At 34.2% G+C, this 25,417-nt stretch overlaps 2 protein-coding genes across 2 annotated transcripts in view; one reads left to right on the forward strand and one right to left on the reverse strand.

The window, feature by feature from the left end:
- LOC126740017 (uncharacterized) overlaps positions 1-175 on the forward strand; it is a 95,121-nt gene extending 94,946 nt beyond the window's left edge. Inside the window, exon 27 of the transcript XR_007661772.1 lies at positions 52-175. The gene's annotated coding sequence lies outside the window, so the exon portion shown is untranslated. The remainder of the gene's footprint in view (positions 1-51) is intronic.
- Positions 4-25,013, reverse strand: LOC126740078 (dihydropyrimidine dehydrogenase [NADP(+)]). The gene is made up of 14 exons (XM_050445951.1): positions 24,850-25,013; positions 16,143-16,253; positions 15,943-16,086; positions 15,119-15,676; positions 11,800-12,026; positions 11,502-11,746; positions 11,257-11,441; positions 10,999-11,205; positions 10,626-10,943; positions 1,334-1,574; positions 1,132-1,274; positions 663-1,076; positions 445-602; positions 4-383 (listed from the first exon to the last, which is right to left on the reverse strand). Exons 1-14 carry the CDS (start codon positions 24,883-24,885, stop codon positions 323-325), a joined length of 3,048 nt encoding a protein of 1,015 aa, XP_050301908.1. The 5' UTR covers positions 24,886-25,013; the 3' UTR covers positions 4-322.
- Between the last annotated feature and the right edge of the window lie 404 nt (positions 25,014-25,417).

Below are 25,417 nucleotides of genomic sequence, written 5' to 3' on the forward strand. Positions count from 1 at the left end.
TAATTTGCCCTTTAATATATAAATATATTTATTATTGCTCAAAAATTACAGAAAAAAATTTAAACTACGGGTAGCGTAAGGACCTAATTTTGTAATAAGAACCACGCACTGCCAGTGATAGATAGATGTTTTTAGGAGAGTATATAGAAAGAATATAATATAGCTTTGTTTTAAACAGGCAAAAGATTTAATGAAGATTTCATATTTTTTGTTGTATATAACTATATATATAAATGCATAAATAAATGTGGGATGTGTACATACAACTTGGTTTAATATTTTATTACAACCTTAACCTGAAAATATAAGACTTCTGACCTAATTACACGCTTATTTTCACCACCCCACGTTTTATTTTATGTGGTATCGTTTTCGGGACCATCCTGCAAAAAAAAATCAAAAAAATTATCAAATAACCTCTTATAAATCATTTCATTTGCTTACGTGATGCAATCGATAATAGGGCACACGGACATGCACATTGTACACCCCGTACAGTCGTCGTTGACCACAGGTATATGCGTTTGCGAGTCGAATTTTATCGCTTGATATCCGGAATCGTTGCAGGCCATGTAACACTTACCGCAGTTAATACACATATCCTAAAATACACAAGCATATAAGGATTCAATTAATTTCCATGCCACCAAAGTCTAACTTACGTCATCAATCAAAGCAACAACTTGCTGAGTATTATCCAGACTCTTATAAGGGCCAATCAGAGGCAAAGCCCGTCCAATAACGTCCTTAATCTTTGTAGCTGTTCTGTTATTTCCATTAGGATACCCCAAACCAGCCCCATTGTGATGTAACAAACCTCCCTCAGGAACCCTCCCTTCTTTAAACATCGTGGCCAGCAAGGCATCTCTTTGTTGCCTAAAAAGCCCAAAGTGGGGTAACTTATTTCCTCGGGAGTCGTATATGGGATGCACCGGTTTCCCTTTTTGATGTTTTATAGTTGGGGAGCTTTGGCCGTCCCAATCTGGGAAGCGGCTGTCTAAGTACAATAAGGCCTTTAGGCCAGTAACGTAGTCTTCTATGAGGGTGAAGTCTTGGTTTTGCACGGCACTACAAACCTATTAATTTATTAGTGAAGTGTGAGAAAAATAAGGGGCTGGGAGGAGAGCTCACCTGGACAGCACTTGCCCCAACCTGCATAAACTCCAAGGCAGAATAAGCGGAATCGACACCTCCTACCCCTAAAATGGGGAAACCGGGAAGGGCTTGTGCTATCGCTGCTACAGCACGTAGACCGATGGGTCTCGTAGCATTTCCTATAAATGAGATCAAAATGGGCAATTAAGAAAAGAGGCAATCATGACAAGTTTTCTACCTGAAACACCTCCGAAAGTCGTACGACGTTGAGTGCCAATCCGAGGCCAAGCCTCCCCTTTGGAGTTAAGCCCCATTAAGCCCGAAACGGTGTTAATAGCCGAGACACCCCAGGCGCCGCCCTCTTTTGCCGCCCTCGCGATTTTCACGATATCAGTGATGTTTGGGGTCATTTTAACGAAAAACGGGATTTTTATGGTGTTGCGCACCCACCTGCAGATGTCTCGCACTGTATCTTCTTTCTAGGAAATCAATGTAAAAGTTGGTTTTACAAAGCAAAAATTAAAAAATGCATTGAAAAAATTTGTAGTTACATCCATATATAATCCAAGATAAGGATGAACTGCATGGTGATCTTGGAAACGGTAGGAGATTTTGGAAAAAGTCGGGTAAATTAGAGAAAAATTCGCGCAATTTGATCTATAATTAAATACAGTTTCTACCATCCTAAAATTCCAAATACTTCCGGAGATATCCGGAAATAAACGAAATTTGGCAAAATGGTTTTTATTTTTGACCAGCTCTATTTTAACAGATACCAAAAGACCGAAAGCACTTTTTCAAGGCCACTTTTTGTGCTTTATTATTTGATGTATCAATAGTTTAAGTCCGACGTTTCTTCTCTGACTTCAACTTTTATTTTTATATAGACCGAAAAAAAACTTACAACGATGTATCACATATAATATTTAAAAAAGTAACTTTTTATGAAAATTTGTTGTTTGTGTCATAGTAAGCCATAAAGGAACATTCAAAAAAACATTTACCGCTTACTCATATTAAAAAAGAGCAAGGATTAACTAACTTAAGCATTTTGACATTTGCTCTCAGCTTTTACTATGAGAAAAATTTAATGCTAATAACGGCCATACTTAGTATAAGTTACCTCTTATTAATATTTATATTAATACAAAATTGGCCAGTATCCCCTGCATAAGTATTTTCACTCATTGCGACGAGATAAACAAATTAATCAAAATCAAACATTTCTCTTGACATTTATTGTGTTCAGTACTTTTAGATAATTAATTTAATAGTGTTTTCTCAGTTAATTTGTTTTTGTTATTTATTGATTTTTGTTACTGCATATTTTGTTTTAAAAAAGAATAGAGTTTGTCAAGGTCTCAGACTCGGGCCGTTTGCGACGCTCTTCGCTCAACGCTGGTTCGCTGACATATCTAAGCGTTACCTAAATTTGCTTCAAAATTATTTAGAAGAGCGACTAGACAGCCTTCCACTTGGAATAATTAGAGATTGTTGGTTTCAACAAGATGGGGGCGCCTGCTCATAATTCCAGAGAACTATAACAAAGTATAATTAATTATACGAGAATACTTAAATCAACAATTTCATGGTAGGTGCATTGCGACATACGGTGATGTCCAGCGGAGTCCACGATCGCCTTTGGACTTTTTTATGTGGCGATATCTAAAAAATTAGCAAAATTTTGAGAGTGAGGAGGAACTTCAAGTATTAGTGATCGAAGCTATTAATAGGTTAAGCCCTGATATGCTTATAAACGTACTAAACTCAACTGTTAAACGAGCTTATATATGCATGCAAAATAGTGGACAAATTTGTTATAAATGTTTTTTTTGTAATTTAATTTGTTAATTTGTAATTTAATTAATTAAAAACTAATGCTATTTCAAAAAAAACTTTCGAAGACGAACCTTTAATGAAGTAAAAGCTGAGAGCAAATGTCAAAATGCTTTAGTTAGTTATTTAATCCTTGCTCTTTTTTAATATGGGTAAGCGATAAATGTTTTTTGAATGCTCCTTCATAACACAAACAACAAATTTTCATAAAAAGTGACTTTTTGACCATTAAACTTTTTTAAATATTTTGTGATACGTCGATGTAATTGTCATTAAATAAGCTTTCATACATAGGGTGTAGTTTTTTTCGGTCCATTTAAAAAATAAAAGTTGATGATGATAACTCAGAAACGAAACGTCAGATTTACACTATTTACACATCAAATTGTAAAGCACACAAAGTGGCAATGAAATAGTGATTTCGGTTTTTTGTTATCTGTTAACCATTTTGCCAAATTTCGTTTTTTTCTGGATATCTCCGGAAGTATTCGGAATTTTAAAATAGTTGACACTGTATTTAATGAAGGATCGAATTGTGCAACTTTGCTCTAATTTAACCGACCTCGTATTTCCTACCATTTCTTATCTTGGACACTCTGTATATGGGCGGAACCAGTCATTTTTTCTAAGGCAAAGAAAATATGTCGGTGATCCCATAAACTCGAAGGCTAAGGCAATTCTCTCCAAAAAAAAGGAATAGGACTCTACCAATAAAGGTACAATTAAATCAATAAGAGATTGGGTTACAGAATATAAACCTTTAGGCAACATAGTTATGTATGTAATGCATAATGGCATTAATGTAATGAAGAGTCGAACCAGGAGAGAGCAGACCCAAAAATATTATTAACAGTCTACACACCAGCAGTTAGAAGCCACTTGGAATTTCAGTTTGAATATACATATCTATTCATAATAGATTTGTGTATACAAACTGAAATAAAATCAATAAAACACAGTATCAGGCACCATAATAGTAATATATAATATATAATACAAATAGCTATATGTTGCATGCAATCAACGCTACGAATAGGAGCACTTCTATCGGAGTCAGCTGAGACACCAATAGAGCTTAGAGGTATAAGCTAAGGCAAAATATGCAGGAAAATGGATCACAAAATCAGAGGATAACATATGGAGCCAATTATTATCATAAATGAAAGGCATAACAATTGGGCAAGACACCTACCATTAGCCTTAATATAAGAGAGTAGGTGAAATACTATAAATATAAAGAAGCCAGCTTACTTTGACAAAGTTTGACATAAAATGCAGCAAGCAAAGAAGATGGAGTACCTCAAAACCGAGTTGACTAAAGAAGAAAAATTGGCAGAAGAACCCAGAATATAGACGGATCCAATTTACACATGTGGATATGGAATAAGCTGCAGCAAAATTAAAACCAAATACACACAAAAGATAAAAAATTATACACTTATCACGAAAATACAATCCCAGTATTTTTACAATAATTTTCGCAGTAGAAATACATGTAGGTAAAAGAATCACTCATCGCCCTACAAAGCTGTGGCAGTTAAAGTGATCAAATGTGGGAGTTAAAAAAAATATATTTCCTTCTATATCCTAAGGTATATAAGAAATGGCAAAAGAGCCAAATAGAAGAATCAAACAAAATTCCAGATCCCTAAAAATATATTATGGACAAAATGGGCAGGAATTCAGTTCATTTCTCAAGAAAGAACATGGTTTATTGTCAACAAATAAAAAAAGACAAAATTACCGGCGTTTTAAGAATGAGAACCGGACACTTTTCTACACCAAAGCACCTTAACAAGATAAAATATAACGAAGGAACCAAATATCTTAAATTTAACTGTACCTTCAAAGAGGCGACATGCAAAGAAAACTACTCCCAAGCATTTCTAGGACTAGTATCTGGCCAGACCAGACTTACTAGCAGGTAACTAAGTAAATCCAATGTTAAGGATAATACATAAAGTCATGGATTACTTATCAAAGGAAAATAATACTCTTTAGAAAATTACAGAACCTGCTCACAGGTCCCTTGCTGAATTTATTTGTGCTTAGCTTTGTATGTAAATCTGCTTCCAGGCATATCCGCAGGTAAATATTTTATAAGTAAGAAGAATATGAGCGGCCTCAATAAGAAGGACACAAACAATATTTGTTTAATTGAGGCCACAAATAAAACGTTTCTAAACAACCATTTCCTTATACTATGACAACATTTCGACCTCTAGGATAAAGGAATGCCCACAAGTCATTCGAAAAAAGGTGGGTGTCTTCTGATTATTCTTTCGCAGTTTCGTCAAAGACGAGCATAATTTGTCAATATCAGTAATAGTTGGAACGACGATCGTAATTAAATGATTATCTTCGCCTGTAGTGGCTATAAGCAAAATACTATTTCAGGGCCGATTTAGGATGTGCGTGAAAAATTCAATGCGGTAGAATGAAAAAACATCAATTTTTTGCCAATTTTTTGAGATAATTGTATGTGGTTTAATAAATAGTTTAATAGCACAACGTTGTGAAAAGGTATATATACAAAACATCGCATACTCCTTGAATGTTCCTATATTTGCTTATGTTTTCTTATATTATTTCTTAAGACAGACAGATAACTAATTTATATGTAACAACCGTTCTACTAGTTATTTTTGTTAATTTTGCTTTTCTTCGTTTACAATCTTAAAGTCATAGCATTAGTTTTAGTTATTATAAAGCATTTTGTTAACAGTTTATGTTAAACAAATATTCAAAGTAGTCCATTTTTCTCAAAGAGACCTTTTGAACAAATATAATTATTACTTTTTTTCTTATATATTCGGTGTTTTCAATTGCCATGTACAAACCTTAATAGCGCATTCTGTGTTCAGAATAAGCCTTAAAAAAAACACGTGCTAAGGCTTTAAAAAAAAAATTGTTTTTTAATTATAACTTTTTTATTACTTTAAAAATTTTTATGAAATTTGGTACACGCTTTTAAAGTTCAGTTTCGAGTAAATTTAATTGCTCGCATTTTGTTCGTACGATGCAAGGTTTGCGAGTAAAAAAGGCTAATCTCCTACAAGTTCTATGTCATCAGTTTACATGGAAATGGACAGTTTTCTTGCAGAAGATAACACTACCTAAAGAAAAAATATAACTGCAAATGACAGGCATCGTATGCATGATCCTGAACCACAAACTTAAAATTCATTGTCAAAAACTATTCACTGACAGAATGGATCAAAGCAAAAACCATTGAATATCCGAATGATTATTAGTATACTTTTAAAAAGCCAGCTGAATTATGAAGATTTCTGGAATATATTGGAATCTTCAGCTCTATTCAAAGGCCTAAATCATTTGTAAGAAAAAAAAATTAAAGGGTAAATAAGACTCACTGAGAGTTCCCAGAGATCAAAGGGGGCTAATAAAAAGCCAATGAAATGTCCTCTCATGGACTAGGTCTAAAAAGCTTGAGGTCATCTCATCCTTCTCTGAATTAAATGAAGAATTTTCCTCAGAAAATTTTTTTCTACAAAAAACTTAAACTTCTAACAACTAAATATTCAAACAAAGGAAGTTTGAACTGGAGCTGATATTTGTGGGTATCGATGAGATCCTGGAAGACAATCTAGGAAACTTATAGTTTGCTTTCGAAAAATTACTGATTAGCAAATGGATTGCATCGACAGGGCTCACTTAAGAATCTTGATAGATTTCTGGAGCATTACCAAGAGTTATCTGAAGCCAAAATATTGGAAATGTCAATGAGCCACCTTGGTCTATGATCCACCATGTCTGTAGACTGCATGTAAAGGTGTTACCTTCTCTCATCCTTCTCTTAGTGAAATGCAGAATATCCGAACTTCTTGAAGGAAATTCTGACTAGAACTGATATTCATTGCCATGGATGAGATCCTGAGAGGCAATCTAGGAAGTTCGAGTTCACTCTCGAAAAACATTAATACAAACTGATTAATTTATTAATGATGTTTGCTGAAGGTACTGTCATAAGATACTAAAAAATTAAGTAATGGATTTCTGGACCGTCACCAAGAATTATCAGAGGCCAAAGAACTTAAAAATGCTAATAAGTCATTTTCGTTTCACGTTTAACTAGGTGTGAAGAGCTTCGATCTAATCACTGATCAGACACCACAGATAAAAAATTAAAAAGTCTGGATCAAAATAAACATTTTGTTACTCCAGAGCCTTGTATCAAATTTAATAAAAATATTTTAAGTAATAAAAAGGTTATGACTAAAAAACATTTTTTCCTTAAAATTTAAACACTCTAAATTTCGAAAACGGGAAAATTAAGTCTTATTCTGAACACAGAATGCGCTGCTATAAGTTTGAATACTGCGATTCCAGACACCCTGATATACAATAATTACTTTATAATTTTAAATTATGTTTCGCTACATTTTTTTTTTATGGTATACACAAGCACAAGAGGAAAGTCCTATGTCACTCTTGAAGTGGTGCTTGCGCGAAGATATTTGTGGGCATTTATCTTGAATCGCTGCAGGTTGTATGCGTCGGGAAATATGTGAGGTGGAAGCCCGTTCCACAAAGAGGATGTTCTCCAGATGAATGAGTCCCGATACAGCGACGTCCTTGGGGTAGGCAGGTGGACTCGATGTTGATGAGCCGCAACTGCTAGACGCGTCCTTCTTGCCGGAACAGCCCTGGGTGGAATCAGGCCTGCCAGCTCAGAGGAGCACTTACCGTGATGATAACGGTAGAATAAACAGAGATCAGCCACCTTTCTCCTGTGCTCCAGACTATCCAGACTCTTTGTCAGTTCTGGTTTGTCGATAAGACGAATAGCTCTCTTCTGTATAGAAACTAGCAGCTTTAAGCTATGCTTGGGTGCAGAGCTCCAGACATGCGAGCAATACTCGAGGGAAGGGCGTATTTGAGCCTTATAAAGAGTCAGCAGCTGTTCTGGTGTATACAGTTTTTTCGTTTTGAAAAGCACTCCGAGTTTTTTTGGAAGCTGCCCTAGCGATCTCGGCAACGTGGTCATGCCAGGACACACTGTTGGTGACTTCGACTCCTAGAAGATGTAAAGATGAATTCATTGGCAATGTTTTCCCTGCCATAACCAGCTCCGGGCCATCAACGTTATTAGTCTTCATCGTAAATACTGCAGCCTGCGTTTTTTTAGCGTTAAAATTGACCAGATTGTTACCGCCCCACTCCAAGATTGCTCTAATATCGTTGTTGATTGAAGCTACTTGTTGCTGCCTAAGATTCTGAGACGTTGCGGCTGTCGTTGGTTTGGCGGACTTAAATGTGGAAATAAGTGTGCTATCGTCCGCAAAGCTGTAGATTGGATTAACAGTGGTTCCTAGCAAATCGTTAATATATATCAAGAAAAGGGTGGGGGATAGAATGCATCCTTGAGGGACTCCAGCGTTAATGTTAAATTTGTCGGAGAGGTGTCCATCGACGGCTACTTGGATTGTTCGTTGTTCAAGAAAACTTTTGATCCAATTCAATAATGAGTTTTGTATGCCGATTGAGAAGAGCTTGGTTAGTAGTCCCTCATGCCACACTCTGTCAAATGCCTTGGAAATGTCAAATGTCAAGAGCGACTGAGCGGGACTCGCCGTGCTTCTCCATGGCCTCCGTCCACAAGTGTGTGACGTAAGCCAGAAGATCGCCGGTGGATCTAAGCTTTCGAAAGCCGTATTGATGATCGCTGATTAGTCCAGATGATTCCAGATATCTTAACAGTTGTTGGTTGACTGCTTTCTCCATAATCTTCGATATTACTGGAACTAGTGCAATCGGGCGGTAATTGGACGGCATCGTCTTTTTACCCTTTTTGGGTACAGCCTGCACTTGAGCAGTTTTCCAGCTTGTTGGAAATGAGCCCTGTTTATACGATGCCGTGAACAATCTACATAAGGGAGGAGTCAATTCGTCTGCACAACGTTTTAGTACTAGGGCTGGAATTCCATCGGGTCCAGAAGCTTTGTTGGTGTCTACGCTTTTAAGAATTTTATTTATAATTCGTTGGGGAAACGAAATTTCTCCCATCGATGAATTCACCCTTGGCAAATATGGCGGTGTTTTGCCTTGCGAGTGCAGAGTAGAATTGGACGCGAAGAGTTTACCCAGTAAGTTGGCTTTTTCCCTTGCTGTTACCGCGATAGAACCATCATCTGCTGTTAGGGGTGGCAAGGCCGACTTTGCAAATCCTTGACTAACGGCTTTCGATACCGACCAGAAAGATCTTGTTCCATTTGGGCAGTTTAGCAATTTGTTTTTGATCCTGTTGTTATGACTCTCTTTGCATTCATCAATAATTCGCTTGCAGCTATTTCTGGAGGTTAAAAAGTTCCTCCAATTTTCGGCGGAAGGATTTTGACGCCATTTGCGATATGCTGCGTTTTTAGTGTTTACTGCCTTTTTGCAATTCAGGTTGAACCATTGCTTGTTGTTTGATCTGCATTTAGTAGAAAAGGGGATATAAGCTTCCATTCCTGCCAAGATCGTCTCTGTAATTTGGTTTGCACATTCTGAGATGTTATTGGTTCTAAAGCAGACTTCTTTCCAAGGGAATGAGCGATAAAATTCCCGAAGATGGGTCCACTCTGCTGATTTATAGTGCCATACCTTCCGCGGCATCGGAGGATCCTGCGTTTTAACATGCAACTGGCAAGAGACTGTTATCAATTTGTGGTCCGATGTTCCTAGGGGGGCCTGTACTGATACAGTATATAAGTCAGGGTCTGAAGCCAAGACCAGATCTAGGAGACTCGCGAACTCGCCGTCACGATCGGGGATTCTGGTAGGTTCCTCCACAAGCTGCGTAAGCCCGCATATGGTGGCAAATAGCTCAGCTTCTCGTCCTTCATCGTCGTTCTTGTTGCAGAAGCGCAGCCAGTTGATATTGTGAACGTTAAAATCACCCATGACGATGATTTCTGCGCTTGGGTGGTCAATTTGCAGTTGATTAATGCAATCAACCAGGTTCGAAAAGAGCCGCCTATATTGGGTATCGCTTGGTGGTCTGTAGATACAGCAGATAAATTTCGTGGCTCCACTGGCTATTATTTTGAACCACATAACGTCGAAGTCCGCAGGTTCAAGCGTTTCCTCCCGCTGGCAACTCAAATCGCTCTTGACAAATACGGCCAATCCAAAGTTTAGTCGAAATCGGGTGTGTAGATCGTATCCAGGGTAAATAAGGTGTACGTTTGTTGTTGGAGGTTTCACCTTTGTTTCTGCCAATGCCAGAATGTGAGGCTTATTTGATTGCAGGTGTTGGTATACTGCATTAATATTGGTGTTTAGGCCTCTGATGTTGCAGAAATTGATTTTTAGGCTTTTAAACCCGCCTGATGGACCCCCCCGACCAGCCTCCGCCCGGAGATCCGAATGGGAGGCTAGTTTACCTCCGGAAAGTTTTGGTCGTGAGGGCGCCATTATGCATTAATTTTACTACTTACATTAATGTGTTCTGATCTTGTTATTGATAAAATTACTTTCTAAGAATGTTTAACATAAGAACCTTAAATATTTTAGAGTCCTGAGGATAACCTTATAGAGGCCGAAACAATAATCTAAGGTCATAAAGACTACTGAGATACTAAATCATTTTATTCATATATGAATCCCAAGGTCAGTTGAATAGAGAAAAAAATACGGAAAAACATGTTCAAACGTTACTATAGAATTGAATACTCTTGACACGAAATTACCTGTCCACACGCCAACCCCATGCCAGACTCTCCCACCCCGTGAGGGCAACTCAAATTCAATTCCAACATGTCGGCTCCGCTCTCCTCGGCTCTTCTCGCCAGCTCCTCCCAGTCCTCCTTAGTGTATGTGCACATTATGGAGGCAATCACCACTTTACTGGGGAAATCCTCCTTCAACTCTTTGATGCCTTTCAGCCAGAATTCAGTGTACTTTTCAGATATCACTTCGATATTTAAAAAGGAACCTTGCTGGGGGCCGTAGTGGTGTCCCGAGGTTGTACCTCTCACTATTCTCGGCGAAATATTGGTTACTTCGTTCTGTTGATAATAATTGATTACTAAAATATTGTTGAAGCCTTATGGAGCCACCAACCTTTTCGAGAGCAAACGTTTTCGTCACCACAAACCCCCATCCTTGCTCAAAAGCGCGCCTTATCATGGCTGGTGTGGTTACGGGAGGTGCAGATGCTAAACCAAAAGGATTTTCGAAACGTACCCCGCATATTTCCACTGATATATCCACTTGGTCGATTGGGGTGTAAAACAGGGGCAATTGAGGAGTAGTATCACGTGAAAGTTGCTAGAGAAGACCAAATTATAAAGCCTAAAAGATATCGTAGGATTATAATACCTCCAAAGCACAATGCATGTACCAAGCAGCAGTTTTCCCATCATTAACGGACTCCACAGTTGTTTCAGCTACACCTGCCAAGTCACCACCTATCCAGACTTTATCGTGGGAGCTCTGTAAAGTCTCCTTGTTTACCACAGGTAAATTACGATCGTTTAAAGATAAGGGTTTCAGGGCCTGAATAACTGAAACATAAATAAAACCACTATAGTGCATAGCGAAATGATTTTCTACTGATTATTTACCATCGGGATCCGCTAGTTCCGAACCAAAAGCTAATATAACAAAATCGGCCTTCAAAGTGGTAAGTTGTTCTGGATCAGCCGCCCAAGTACCATCAGCCAGCTGCTCGGTTCTGGAAAAGCTTACCGAACATATCTTACCATCTTTAAGGTTCACTTTATGAGGAGAAAGAAAACCCACTAGCTCACATTTCTCTTCAACGGCCAAGGACACCTCTTCAGGCACAGCCCGGATATTCTGGATCCCTCTGAAATTAAAATTCGCCCTAATTCGGGAGGAATATAATTTGAAAAAACTTACCGGCGGAAAACTACGAACACTCTTCTGGCCCCGCAACGTAAGGCTGAAGTGGCACAATCAAAGGCGGTGTCTCCCGCTCCTAATACTAACACGGTTCCGTACAATGTTGGCAGGGTGGAGCAGCTGCCTAGGCAGGTTTTCTTTGAACCCTTCGCCACTAAGGGTAAGAAGCTTTTGGAGGTGTAGAAACCTTGATTGGGGTTAAGGCTAGAGAAGAGGCGATCGATCTAGAATAAGAGGGTTAATCAATGTTAGTTAAGGTAATATCTTACAACAAAATTATCCTTAGTTAAAAATAATTAAATTCGTACTTGATTTAAGGTCTACAGTGTTTTCCAAATGCCGGGGTAGGCAGTCTATAATATTTCAATGTAAAAATAAAAGCAAAACAGGCCATTATTATTAGCAAGGAGAAAAATAAACTCAAATTCTCATGTTAGGCTACGTGTTTTGCCTTACGACGCAATCAGAAATTAAAACCAGGTAGCTATGGTTAACCATTAATTTAAAGGAAAAGCACAACTCATCTACAATGACACACACGAAAATAGTTATTTATGTAACAAGATATGACATACCACTGAATCAATGCTTGAAAAAGCATCAGTTAGAAAAATCGGAACCTGATTCAGATGTGACATGAAAAATTTGAAAAGTTAAGGAGAAATTTCCTAATTTCAATTTTAGCGGATATGCGGAAATCGATAATTATTTGGCGAAATTTTAATGGATGATGAAATTGTGGAGTCAATAACTTTAAATATGGGTCTAACCGATGAAGATGACGAAAGACTTGATGAAGATGACTATATTAAAAATAATAATGTAGACGTTCCAACCGTCCCTGTAATGACAATAAAAATGTCAGAAGTCCGTAATTTTTTGGAGTCATGCCAAGTTCCTGAGCATATTTGTTATTCTTTCTGTAATTTTAAAAGCTACATAAAAAACATTTATTTTTGTAGCAGGAATATTTACTCAATCAAAAATTACTAATTACATAATTATAGTAAATTTAGGTGTTGGGATTTTTTAATTTGTGTTTTCGATTTACAATATATTAACATTCAATTTCTCATTAAATACATATGTAAAAACATAAAAAATGTATCTACATATATTATGTATGCACATTTAGAATTTAGACATATTAGTATTTAGTAGTATGTATTTCTATATTTTTTATTTAAAGAAACACAAAATTATTTATCAAATGGTTTTACTTAAATATACTTTGTATATTAGTACATAGCATATAATTTATGTTTTAGTGGTTATAACGAACTTCGGACAAAACGAACCAATTTGAATGATTTTTTTAGGGTTCGTTATATCCGAACATTACTGTATTTCAAAAATTTTAAACTTTTTTAAAACTGAATTGGTGATAAAAGGTAGAACGTTCGGATACAAGCTCCAAAGCACTAACTACATTCATTTATTAGAGGTTATTAAATATGTCATTGAGGTTCAAAATTAAAGACGTCGTTGGCATAATTTAAGGTTGGACTTTTTTAGCCCTTGTAATCTCTAGCTTTTCCAGAGTATCCAGGTTTTTGCCTTTCGCATACTTATGTAAAATAGCTAAATCATCTGACCGAAAAATTGTAACAAGTTGACAAAAGATAATTTTTAAACGCTGACTTTGACTGTTTATCATCGGTGTTCCTATTCTAGTTTATATTATTAGTAAGGATTTTATGTTCTTTCACTGTAGTAGAAATTCTTCTCCTGGACTGACCAACAAATACAGTCAAATATTCACCACAATTCAAGGAATACACTCCAGAGTTCAAAGTCTGCTCCTTCGTTTTATTTTTTGTGTTTACCAGGAGTTTTTTTAAATGTTTAGTTTTAAAAGATTTTGGTTATTTTTTAAAAAGTTTTCAAGGTAAAGACATACTGAACGGGAAAATGTTAATCAGCTGAATTTATATTTATTCGTAGATTTAAAGAAAAGTTTATTTGTGGTGGGAAGTGGAGAAATCTTGTAACTGCAAACTCCTTAATTATAGTGAATTCTTTGTAAAAAGATTATTTAGATAGCGATTTTGTTTGTAATAGGCAAATTAAGTCTAAAGATATTAACCTGGGTATCCTAGAATTTGCTTCCTTAGAATTCTATTAGTTCAATGCTATCAGGAGTTGGTATAGTTAGAAAAAATATTTTTGACATCTAAAGAAATTAGAATTTCATTGTCTCTTATATTTATACCCTTCAAAAAATTCGGCTTTCAAAATCTGTTACCTCTCTCAAAACTCCATTTAATCCATAAGAAAGTTTGTAGCAACGAGAATCCACAAAAGATACCACTGATCTGATTGGCTGTCCTGACTGACAATAGAACAACCATATCTACAACTGAACAGTATACCGTTCTGTCCAAGAAACAATAAACCAATCTTGTAGAATCTATGAAAAAACATTTACAATTCCTAGTAACAAAATCAAGAAGTTTAAATGCCTTTATTGAAACACTATTTGTATGCTCAACAAATGTGAGCTTTTCATCTAAAATGACGCTCCTTGACGAAAATGCTGAAAAGAAGTGTGGCAGTTAGTTGACTAGAGGTCGTAGTGCGAACTGGTCAATTATTAAGAGCTCGTTGAGAGAGTGTTTAAATAAATTAACATTGTCTTTAAAAATCCGTTAAAAGTGCGTCAAGTTTAAATTAAGGGATAAACAAAAAATTATAATAAATAAAATAAAACACCAGCCGGAGTTGTATGGACACAAAAAAATAAAAATGAGTAAAAAATGTCAAAATGCAGCAAAAAGTATCAAAATAACAAAAAAAATAGGATAAGTAGGTTCAAACAGAAAATTCTTCTCTTTCGAAATGTGTGAAACAATCTGCTGAACCGAGCCCAGGAGGGGTTTTCGGGAACGATTCAGGAAGGCTTACTCTTATAATATATTTCATGTTTCCGATAAGAAATTTAAAAATCTAGAACACCATCTAGTTAGCCATGAAAAAATCTGAAATTATCCTGTTTTCCATTTTTTTATACAATTAATTTGATTTTCCAAAAATTAAAGCAGTCACAACTCACTTTCTTCTTTCTAATATGATAGTTAATCGAGTTTAATAATGACCCCTTTCTTTTACAGCGATTTTCTCGAAAACGGTTAGTTGTATCGAAAAAATGCAAAGACAAAAATTTTAGATTTTTTCATGGCTAACTAGATGCTGTTACTCGATTTTTAAATTTCTTATCGGAAACATAAGACAGGAGCCATCAGAAGAGCCCTTCTGATTCCGCCTTTGGGATAATGGATGATTATTTTGAACCATTATTTTTAGGTTAGTTACTTACTTTTGGTGAAGGAAGTCCTATAGCAACAAAGACAGCATCAAACTCCTCCACCAGTTGCTCTACGGTTAAGTCTCCAACGGATAATTTCCGTCCAAAGACAGTTTTCACGCCCAAGTCTCGCACCAGGTTCACCTCGAAATCCACCACGTGCTGGGGCAACCGATACTGGGGAATCTCCCAGGAGCTCAAGCCTCCCATCATATTTTCTTTTTCGTAAATGGTAATATTAGCATATCCCAGACGTCCCAGAAAAGTGGCGCAAGAGAGGGACGCGGGCCCCCCGCCAACTAAAGCGATTCTAGCACCAGGACGATTCGGTAATTTGGTCGAAGGGTTTCTCAGTTGGGGAATTTTCATTTGACTGAACACTTCCACTGCGAACTGTTGTAGTCCCCCGATATTAATGGGGCCCTCTTCTGTCGCCGCCAAATTGCAACCGCCCACGCATAAATCGCTGGTAGGACACACCATTCCGCACGATAGTCCCAACGGGTTGTCGCTCAATATCATTTTTGCCGCCCCGTAAGGGTTTCCGTTAGCGATACTGGTGATGAATGACTATAATGGAATCATTGTATTATAAAAGTGTGGAATAAGCAACACTCTGAATATATGACTATAGGTTTCCTTTTTGGTTCCATAATACCTTAATTGGTATTTTAAAGCATTACTACTAGATAGCGTTACAAATACTCATTCCTAAACAAGTGCGGCGTTGAATGTTTTCGCACTGTTTACGGAATGAGGCTAAAGCTCTATCAGAAGGTATATATTTCGTAACAATTGCAAAAAAAGGTTTTAATAGTTAAAGTTGAATTTTGTACCTTAATATCCAATTGGGTGGGACAAGACTTTTGGCATGGGGCGTCGGCGCACTTGAGACATCTCGCGGCCTCTTTTAGGGCTCCGCGTTCTGAAAGAGTGGTGGGTTTGATATCCGAGAAGTTGTTTTCCAATGAGGGGCACGCCTAAGGGTTGAAATTGAGGTTTAGCTAAGTATAAATCGAGTTTATTGGGATTTTACCTGGCATGATTTGCTCTCGTTGCGTTTCCAATGGGCTTTGGTCTTCTTGGTTTCGCTGGACGGTACCACCACCGAGTGGGTACGTATTTTTGGATTTAGAGACAATATGTTCTGTAATTTTTTATTTTAAGTTCTGTTTATCTATTTATATAATATTATCTAGTTATATAATATTATTTAGAATTAAGTTTATCATATAGTACGTATACATACGTAATATTTTAAGTTACTATAATTACATATATTCGTCAATAGCTTAGTCAGGGTTCATGCCAGTTCATTTGCAGAAGTATGTGAAATAATGCAAAAATATGTTTATTAATAATTGTTTTATGTGTAATAGTTTAGCTAAGCAATTTTGGATTCTATGCAAAACATTATTAAATTAAAATATAGACTTATTTTAGACATGAGAGAATTATAAGTTGTATTACAAGTTGTATTAATAAAATATAATTAAACATCCCGTTAACACATGGCGACCCTGCCACAAAGGATTTTCTTAGAAGTAAATACAGTATATCCAATATAAAATGGGCGGTCAACAATCAAAAGAAGAAGTAATTATTGCACGGTAATAGTGGAGGACAGACCAACACGACAAAGATGAGGTTTGGATCTATTCAAGATATTTTAATCGTAATTTTGCTGATCTTGATGATTGCTTTTCTGGGATGGTGCATATTTATCCGTTGTAAAAAGTCAATAGCAAGGAAGATCCGGAAAGAAATATCCAGGAGCCGAGAAATGGTTTAATTTTTTTTAGGTTAATGGGTTAATGGATTCTAGGCTATAAAATTATGGTATTATGTATAAAGTATGGTAATAATAATTATGGGACTAAAATAATATTATTAGCTTATATATGGAATGTGAAAGGAAGGAGATGAATTTATAAATTTGCTGGGAAAACTGAAAGTAGCGTACCGAAACTTAAAAAAGGATAACACAGAACAACGAAGCAATATCGAGGTAACAAATAAGAAGAAAAGGAAAATTGATAGTATTAGGTCAAATTTTAATAGTATTAGGAATAATTTTAATAGTGAACTGCATGACCCAAATATTTTTAATTCAGTCAAATTGTATGTAAATGAGATAGATAAGTATTTTAATGCAATTGATAGTATTCTTAACGATAGATTTAAAAATGTCGGAGAAATTTGATTTGAAAACTGCTGCAGGTTTAATTCCTGTTATGAATGGCGTTGAAAATATAACTAAACAAATAATAGACGCCATTGAAATGTATGATTTATTCTTAGATGCTGATGGGAAAAAATTCCTAACGAATTATGTGCTAAAAACCCGACTTTCTAAAAATGCAAAAATTAGACTACAACAAACATATGCTTCTAACGCTCTTTTAATTCAAGATTTAAAAAAATATTTTATTTCAAAAAAATCGGTTGCAATACTATCTTTTAAATTAAATCTTTTAAATTAAAAAGCGAAAAGCAAAAATCAAAATCTATAGATGAATTTGGAAGGTCACTTGAGGAATTATTAGTTGATCTTACTTTAACACAAGCTGAGGGTAACGAACAAAATATGCGAGTTTTAAGACCCGTTAATGAAAAAATTGCAATTAATTCTTTTGCAAATGGATTTAATAATCATTAATTAAGAACCATTATTAAAGCTTAAAACTTTTAACTTTTAATGATGCCATAGCGGTGCTATAAATGAAGAAATATCTTTAGTTCTAAAGAAATTTTTCATTTAAGACCAGCTAATTCGATGTCTCATAGAGGCTCTTAAAGGGGTAATAGCTATAATAGAGGCAACTCACAAATTCGGGTTCTTATAGAAATTTCTCAGGGCATAGTAACGTTGAACAAGAATGTTAATAGGTCAAATAATAACAATTCAAATAGCATTTTTTATAACAGCAGACAAAATCGACATATTTCTAATTCATGCAACTTTAATAGATCAAATTTCAATAATAGATTTAACCGAGGAAATAACCGTGTAAGCCACAATAATGGCCAGCGCGGATATTTTATGAAAAATTCTAATACTACAAATTCAAGGGCACAATTTAGTGAAAATACAAACTCAGAAACAAAAAAATAAAAAAAATCAGAAACCAAAGTTACTACTAAATTATATAACAGTTGGTTATCATGGTAAATTTTTAAAACTTTTACTAGATACAGGTGCCAGTGTTAGCGTAGTTTTTAAAAATCATATTGATATTATTCAGAAAGAATTAAAATAAATGGAATTTCTGGTTCTTTTATTTCGCAAGGCTCAGCAAACGTATGTTTCAATGTAAATAATAAAAATGTATGCCACACATTTTTGCTAATTGATACATTTTATAATAATATTCATGGTGTCATAGTTTTAGATTTTTTCTTTAAATTCTTTGGCACTATAGATTGTGAAAAGTTTTTATTTTTTTTTATTACAGTGACAAGATTATAAAAATATCTATGCAAAGTGAACATGAGATGTTGACTTTAATTCCAAAACCAACTAAAATAATTAAATATTTTAATGTCGAGAATAACCGTAAAGATTATGTTGTTTTTGCAGATGAAGCAAGTGAAGGTATTTTTATAGGGAGTGCACATTTCTTAACGTAAGCGACCAAGATATTACTTTAAAAAATTTTAAACCAAAAATTGATTTTTCTTGAAAATTATGATTTATGTAATGTTGGAGATAGCGATAATTGTTCCGTTAGTAGAGTAGAAAAATTATTAGAATTAATTATTGGGAATCATTTAAATGAAAAAAAAATTGCTTTACAAAGGATATGTGCTAAATATTCTGACGTATTCCTTTTAAAAAACGATCCGTTAACCACCACTAATATATATAAACAAAAAATGTATTTCAAACCAAATGCTTTTCCTGTATATAAAAAAAGGATCGGTACCTTTCTCTCAAAAAGAAAAAATAGATAAACAAATTAATAAAATGTTATAGGATGGTATTATTGAAGAAGCAAGATCTGAGTGGTCTTCACCTCTCTTGCTAGTTCCAAAAAAAGTTGACAATAATGGCAACAAAAGTTTTAGGGTGGTAATAGATTATCGAGGTTGTAATTCTGTTACAGGATGAGAAATGGCCCTTACCTTATCTGGTGCTACTTATTTTTCACATTTAGATCTGTCTTTAGATCTGTCACAAAGTTATCAAGTAGAACTAGATAAAGCTACTAGGCCATACACAGCATTTACAGTAGGCAGTAAAGGACAATATCAAATGACTCGTCTTCCTATGGGTTTAGAAATAAGCCCTAGCGCTTTCTCCAGAGCAATGACCATAGCGATGTCCGGTTTAAATTATGATCGATGTTTTGTTTATTTAGATGATCTTATTGTCTTCGGAAAAAAGAATGAGAGAGGTTAATTTAAAGTTAAACCCGAATAAATGTGATTTTCTTAAGGAGGAGTTTCTGTACTTAGGTCATATAGTGTCTTCAAAAGGGGTATTACCTGACCCTCCAAAAATAAAAGCTGTCCAGCATTATCCAGTACCAACGGATGCAAATGAAGCTAGAAGATTTGTCGCTTTCGCTAGTTATTATAGAAAATATATTAAAAATGTTGCTGAAATTGCTGTACCTTTAAATTGGTTGTCGAGAAAAAATGTCATTTAAGTGGACGTCTGAATGTCAAAAACCTTTTGAAGCACTAAAAAATGCTTTAGTTAACCCTCCTGTCTTGCAGCATCCGAACTTTTCTCCAGATAACACTTTCATTTTAAAGACTGATGCTTCCGGTTATATGTAGGTGCAGTACTCTCAAATAACGATGCTTACAGCTTACGCGAGTAGAGCATTAAATAAAGCAGAAAAACAATATTTTACAATTAAAAAAGAGTTGTTAGCAATAGTCTTTGGTATAAAACATTTTTCTTGTTACTTGTATGGTAGGAAATTTATTATTCATACCGATCATCGTCCATTACTTTATCTGTTTGGAATGGCTAATCCTTCTAGTAGACTTACAAAGTTTAGGTTACTTATAGAGGAGTATGACTTTGAAATAAGATAGATTATTACCACTCTGTATACATGCCAGAGAGTGTAACTGATCATAACCTAACATATATAGATCTAAATATTCCTAAATATCAAGCATATAAAAAAGTTATAAAATATCGTGACTATGCAAAAACTAATACCATAGCTTTTAAAAATGAGGCAGAACAACTCCCGTGGCATGATATATATTATAATTATAATATTAGTGAAAAAATTGCAATACTAAAAAATAATATTACTTACTTAATTAATAAATATGCACCTTTTAAAACTACAATATTACAAGAGAAACCTTTTACTCCCTGGATCACGAGCAATATAAAATTTTTAATGAAACTTAGAGTGACGTGCCTTTCACAAATATTTAAAACAGAAAACTCCTGGGAATTTAAATTACTACAGACAGCTTCGAAATTTCACTAAACATGCCATAAGTAGAGAGAAAACGGCATATTTCAAACAATTTTCCTTAAAAAAAAGGTAAAGATTTTTGGAATACCGCTAAAAAACTTAATTTTACAAAAACTAAAAACAATTCTTTACCAGAAACACTAAATAATGCAGTAGACCTAAACTCATTTTTTTCTAACTCCGTGGCTTTTACAAAATCAACCTCAAATGAAAAAATTGACTTCTACAAAAATAATAAACTAAATGTTAATCAGGAAGAGTTTTATATCAATTTAATTGATGAGGAAAAAACTGCGAATATTATAAAAAACATTGGAAGTAATGCAATGAGAGTTGATGAAATTTGTATTAAAGATTTAAATATATGTCTTCCTTATTGTTTAGAGGCTTTAGTTAATATTATTAATAGTTGTATTTTGCAGAAAATTTATCCTAGTGAATGGAAACAAGCTATTCTTATTCCTTTACCTAAAATTTCCTCCCCTGAAGAATTTAAAGACATAAGACCAATAAGCATTTTACCAGTTATATCAAAAATATTAGAACGTCACATTTATAATGAACTCTCTAAATATTTATATAATTTTAAAATAATTCCTGATTGTCAGTCGGGATTTCGAAAATCTTTTAGTACTACAACAAGTCTCATAAGCCTTATTAATGATATTAGAATTAAAGAAGACAAAAAACAGATAACTTGCTTAACCCTACTTGATTTTAGTAAAGCATTCGACACCATTGATCATAAATTACTATTAGCTAAATTACACTATTTTGGGTTGTCAACAAATGCCATTATATTTTTCCAATCTTATCTTGAGGGTCGGTCTCACTGCGTTCGGGTAATCAAAAAGTCAAACTATGAGTTCTCCAACTTCTTACCATGGGTGTTCCACAAGGATCCATATTAGGACCGTTGCTGTTTTCTCTCTATGTGGCTGATATGGAAAAGTGTCTTTAAAATTCAAAACTCCAACAGTATGCTGACGATTCCCAGGTATATATTACTTTTGATACTCCAGGTCTGCATGAGGCGCAAAATAAAATAAATACTGATCTACAGAGCTTGGCCGTGTTTACTGAGAATCATAACTTAAAACTTAACGCATCAAAATCGTGTGTAATGTTTGTAACACATAACAAGAGTCAGCTGCAAGAGGTTTCAAACAGATTTAAAGTAGTTGTTAATGGCGAGTCTGTTCCAGTTGTAACTGAAAAACGTAATTTAGGTGTAGTTATTGATTCAAATCTTAACTTTACTTCCCATATGAAAGTCAAACTTTAAGCCACCTAGATCAGATTAAAGGGCCTTTATCAGTATAAGAAAATGTTGCCTTCAAAAATAAAATATTGGCTGTGTGATACACTAGTTCTTTCATTACTTGACTATGGGGATATTGTATACGGCGATTCTTTAACTAAATACTTATCGAACAAAATACAAAAACTTAGAATAGTTGCATGAGATATTCATTTAATATTGCCTCTAGAAACCGCATAACTCCATATTTAAATTCTAATTTAATTCTGAATATGAGCAATAAAAGGAAAGTCCATATGTTTAATTTAATTTATAAAATAATGAAAACCGGACAGCCTGCAAATTTAAGAAATTTATTTTTTAATTAAGATATTCCTTATAATACAAGAAATCCCCATTTGCTTAGAATTCCTTTACATAGAACAGCAACCTTTAAAAAATCTTTTTTATATATGGGCATTCGGATGTGGAATGAACTACCTATTTATATAAAGGAATGTTCGCCTAAAAAATTTATTATAAACTTAAAAAAATATCTCTTAAACACGTAAATTATGGTAACCTAATGTGACCGTATTTGATAAAATGGTATTTTTGTTTTAATTAATGTTCTGCACACATGATCTTGCTATAATTGCAAATATTTACATTAAAATTGAATTCTCACTCGTCTGTTATCTACCGTCCGTGCTCGCCCGTATACCGTTCTCGCTCGTCTTTGGATTCTTTTGTTTTTCTTTTTGCCCAGCTTCATAGCCACTCGCTAGTTCATTGTAAAATGCACATATTGCCCCTTTTGATTTTGGTATGGACCTTATTGTAATTACATAATATTACGTTTTTTAGAAAATAGTTTATTTAGGAACACGGGTTGTACAGCACATGTACAAGTAATCTATGTACTTGCATGTGTATCGGTTTTTTTTTTATAAAAATCGCGTTGCACTCCGATTACCAAACAAATTGTTGTAATTTTGAATTATTTGTATATTCATGGAATTTTGTTTTGTATATTCTGTAATAAATGTTTAATAATTTTGAATGGTAATAAAAGTATTTTTTTTTTTTTAGATTAAAAAGTAACGTACCGATGATGCATTTTCGCGGATACAGCTTTCTTGTGATAAATTAAAAAATATATCGAAAACCGTCGAAGATACGATATTTGCCGTAACAAGGCAACAAAGTAAAAATATAAATGGTGCGGATGAGGATGAGAACGATTTTAATAGTTCTTTAAACGACAGGCTTAATCACCCTGGAGTTGTGGAATTGTTAAAACATCTAAAAGACTCATATGAATTAAGTTCTATTCTACAAGAAAATTTAGTAAAGCATGGAAAAGTTGATTTCGAGTTAGGAAACTTTATTCTAAATGAAAAAGAAGAAGTAATTTATGTATAAGGCATAACGATTTAGATTCTCGATCGGAGCTCGTACAAAGTACATCGATGAGAGATCTAGATAAAATATGCAAGAAATATGAAATTCCGGAATTAGCCATTATTAAAAATAAAGAAAATGCGCAATTAGTAAGTGATATACCAAAAAATATTTTAGAAATAAAAGAAAAGGGTTTTAAAATATGCATAATAAAGGACGTCCAAAATATAACCGATTTAGAAAGTAAAAGATTTATTCTCAATGATTTTCACGTCCTGCCGACCGGAGGACACGCGGGAATAAACAGAATGTATAATAATAAAAAAATACTACTTTTGGTCTAATTTGCATCGAGATGTTGAAGATTTTGTAAAACATTGTGTTAGCTGTCAACGTTATAAACACTCTAGGCCTAATATTCAACCAATGTCCAACACAACTACGGCATCTTCAACATTTCAAAATGTTTACTTAGATATAGCAGGACCATTAAATGAAGATCATGAGGGAAATAAATATATTTTAACTCTACAATGTGAACTCTCAAAGTTTATAGAGTGTTATCCTCTAAAAACTAAGGAATCCACAACCTTAGCAAGCTTATTTATTTACGATATGGTAGCTTTATTTTACGATATGGTATTCCAAAATGTATAATTTCTGATCAAGATATTGATATTTGTTCAACTCTAAAAGAAACCTGTAAAATCTTAAAAATTAAACAACTATCTTCTACAGCCTATCATCAATCAGTGGGATCTCTAGAAAACTCTCACAAACATCTTAACGCATATTTGCGAATACAAACAGGGAAAAATTCAGAATCTTGGAGTTCATGGCAACAATTTTGGTGTTTTTCTTACAATAACAGTGTACACACTTAAACGAAATTTACACCTTATGAACTAGTTTTTGGAAGAACATGCAATTTACTTTATATGATTCACTTTATAATTTTGATGACTATCCTTCTGAATTAAAATACCGATTACAAAACGCTTGGTCCGATGCAAAAAATAATCTAGTCCATTCAAAAGAAAAAAGAAAAATTTATTTTGATAAAAAATCCAAACCTCTTTACCTTAAAATTGGAGACAAAGTTTTACTTAAAAACAATTCTGGTAATAAAAAAGATCCAATTTTTAACGATCTATATATTGTGGTTGAAGACAAATCGCCAAATGTTTTAATTAAGATAGGTAATAAGTTAGTCGAGGTAATAAAACATCATAAAACTAGGACAAAATTGTTTTATGATAAGTGAGGTGTAGTATAATAATAGAGGCTTTAAGTTATATAATATTATTTAGAATTAAGTTTATCATATAGTAGGTTATTTAGGTTTTTTAGCATATAGTAGATAGTTAGTCAGGGTTCATGCCAGTTCATTTGCAGAAGTATGTGAAATAATGCAATAATATGTTTACTAATAATTGTTTTATGTGTAATAGTTTAGCTAAGCAATTTTAGATTCTTTGTACAAAATTATTATATTAAAATATAGACTTATTTTAGACATGAGAGAAACAAGTTGTTTTAATAAAATATAATTAAACATCCCGTTATCACAATTCACTTCCAACTCTTTGTATTGACGATTTGGCGGGAGATTTAAATGAATAGCGAAATTTAAAAAATCTAACTCTTACCTCTATATCAGGAAAATCCACACTAACCTTCGCCATAATTCTCACTTTCGTTAAACTGTCGAAATCAGTAAATTTAAATCCGACTACATGGAGTATAAACGTTTAAATTAAACATGATATCTGCAATTTATTTTGCTTAAAAATCCCTACAAAATAAAGCTTATCGTATAGCCTATATTGATAAGTGATAAAAAGCATCCTCAGATATAAATGCAATAATTAATTATATAATCTAGTAAATGATTAAGAAAGATCGTTTGTTGGACGCAACAAATTGCCTTGAAAGAGAAAAAACGTCGCACTACTACAGGTCAAAGGTTAAAAGATATTTACTGAGCAAATAAAACAGTATCAATAGCAAATTTCAAAATATTTTCTTTCGTCTTTAAGTCTTAATAAACGTGGCAACGGTGGTTTTTTGCATTTACACTGGTAGATAGGCTCTTGTATGGGACATACGGATTGTCCGTTGGACTATAATGAGCGAAGTTTTCAAAGAAGCGGTGTTGCGCCGAATGACTTTTTCTTATACGACTTCGTGTAATTCTTATTGCAATATTTATTAAAA

Source organism: Anthonomus grandis, chromosome 1 (genome assembly GCF_022605725.1).
Source record: "Anthonomus grandis grandis chromosome 1, icAntGran1.3, whole genome shotgun sequence".
Taxonomy (NCBI): domain Eukaryota; kingdom Metazoa; phylum Arthropoda; class Insecta; order Coleoptera; family Curculionidae; genus Anthonomus; species Anthonomus grandis.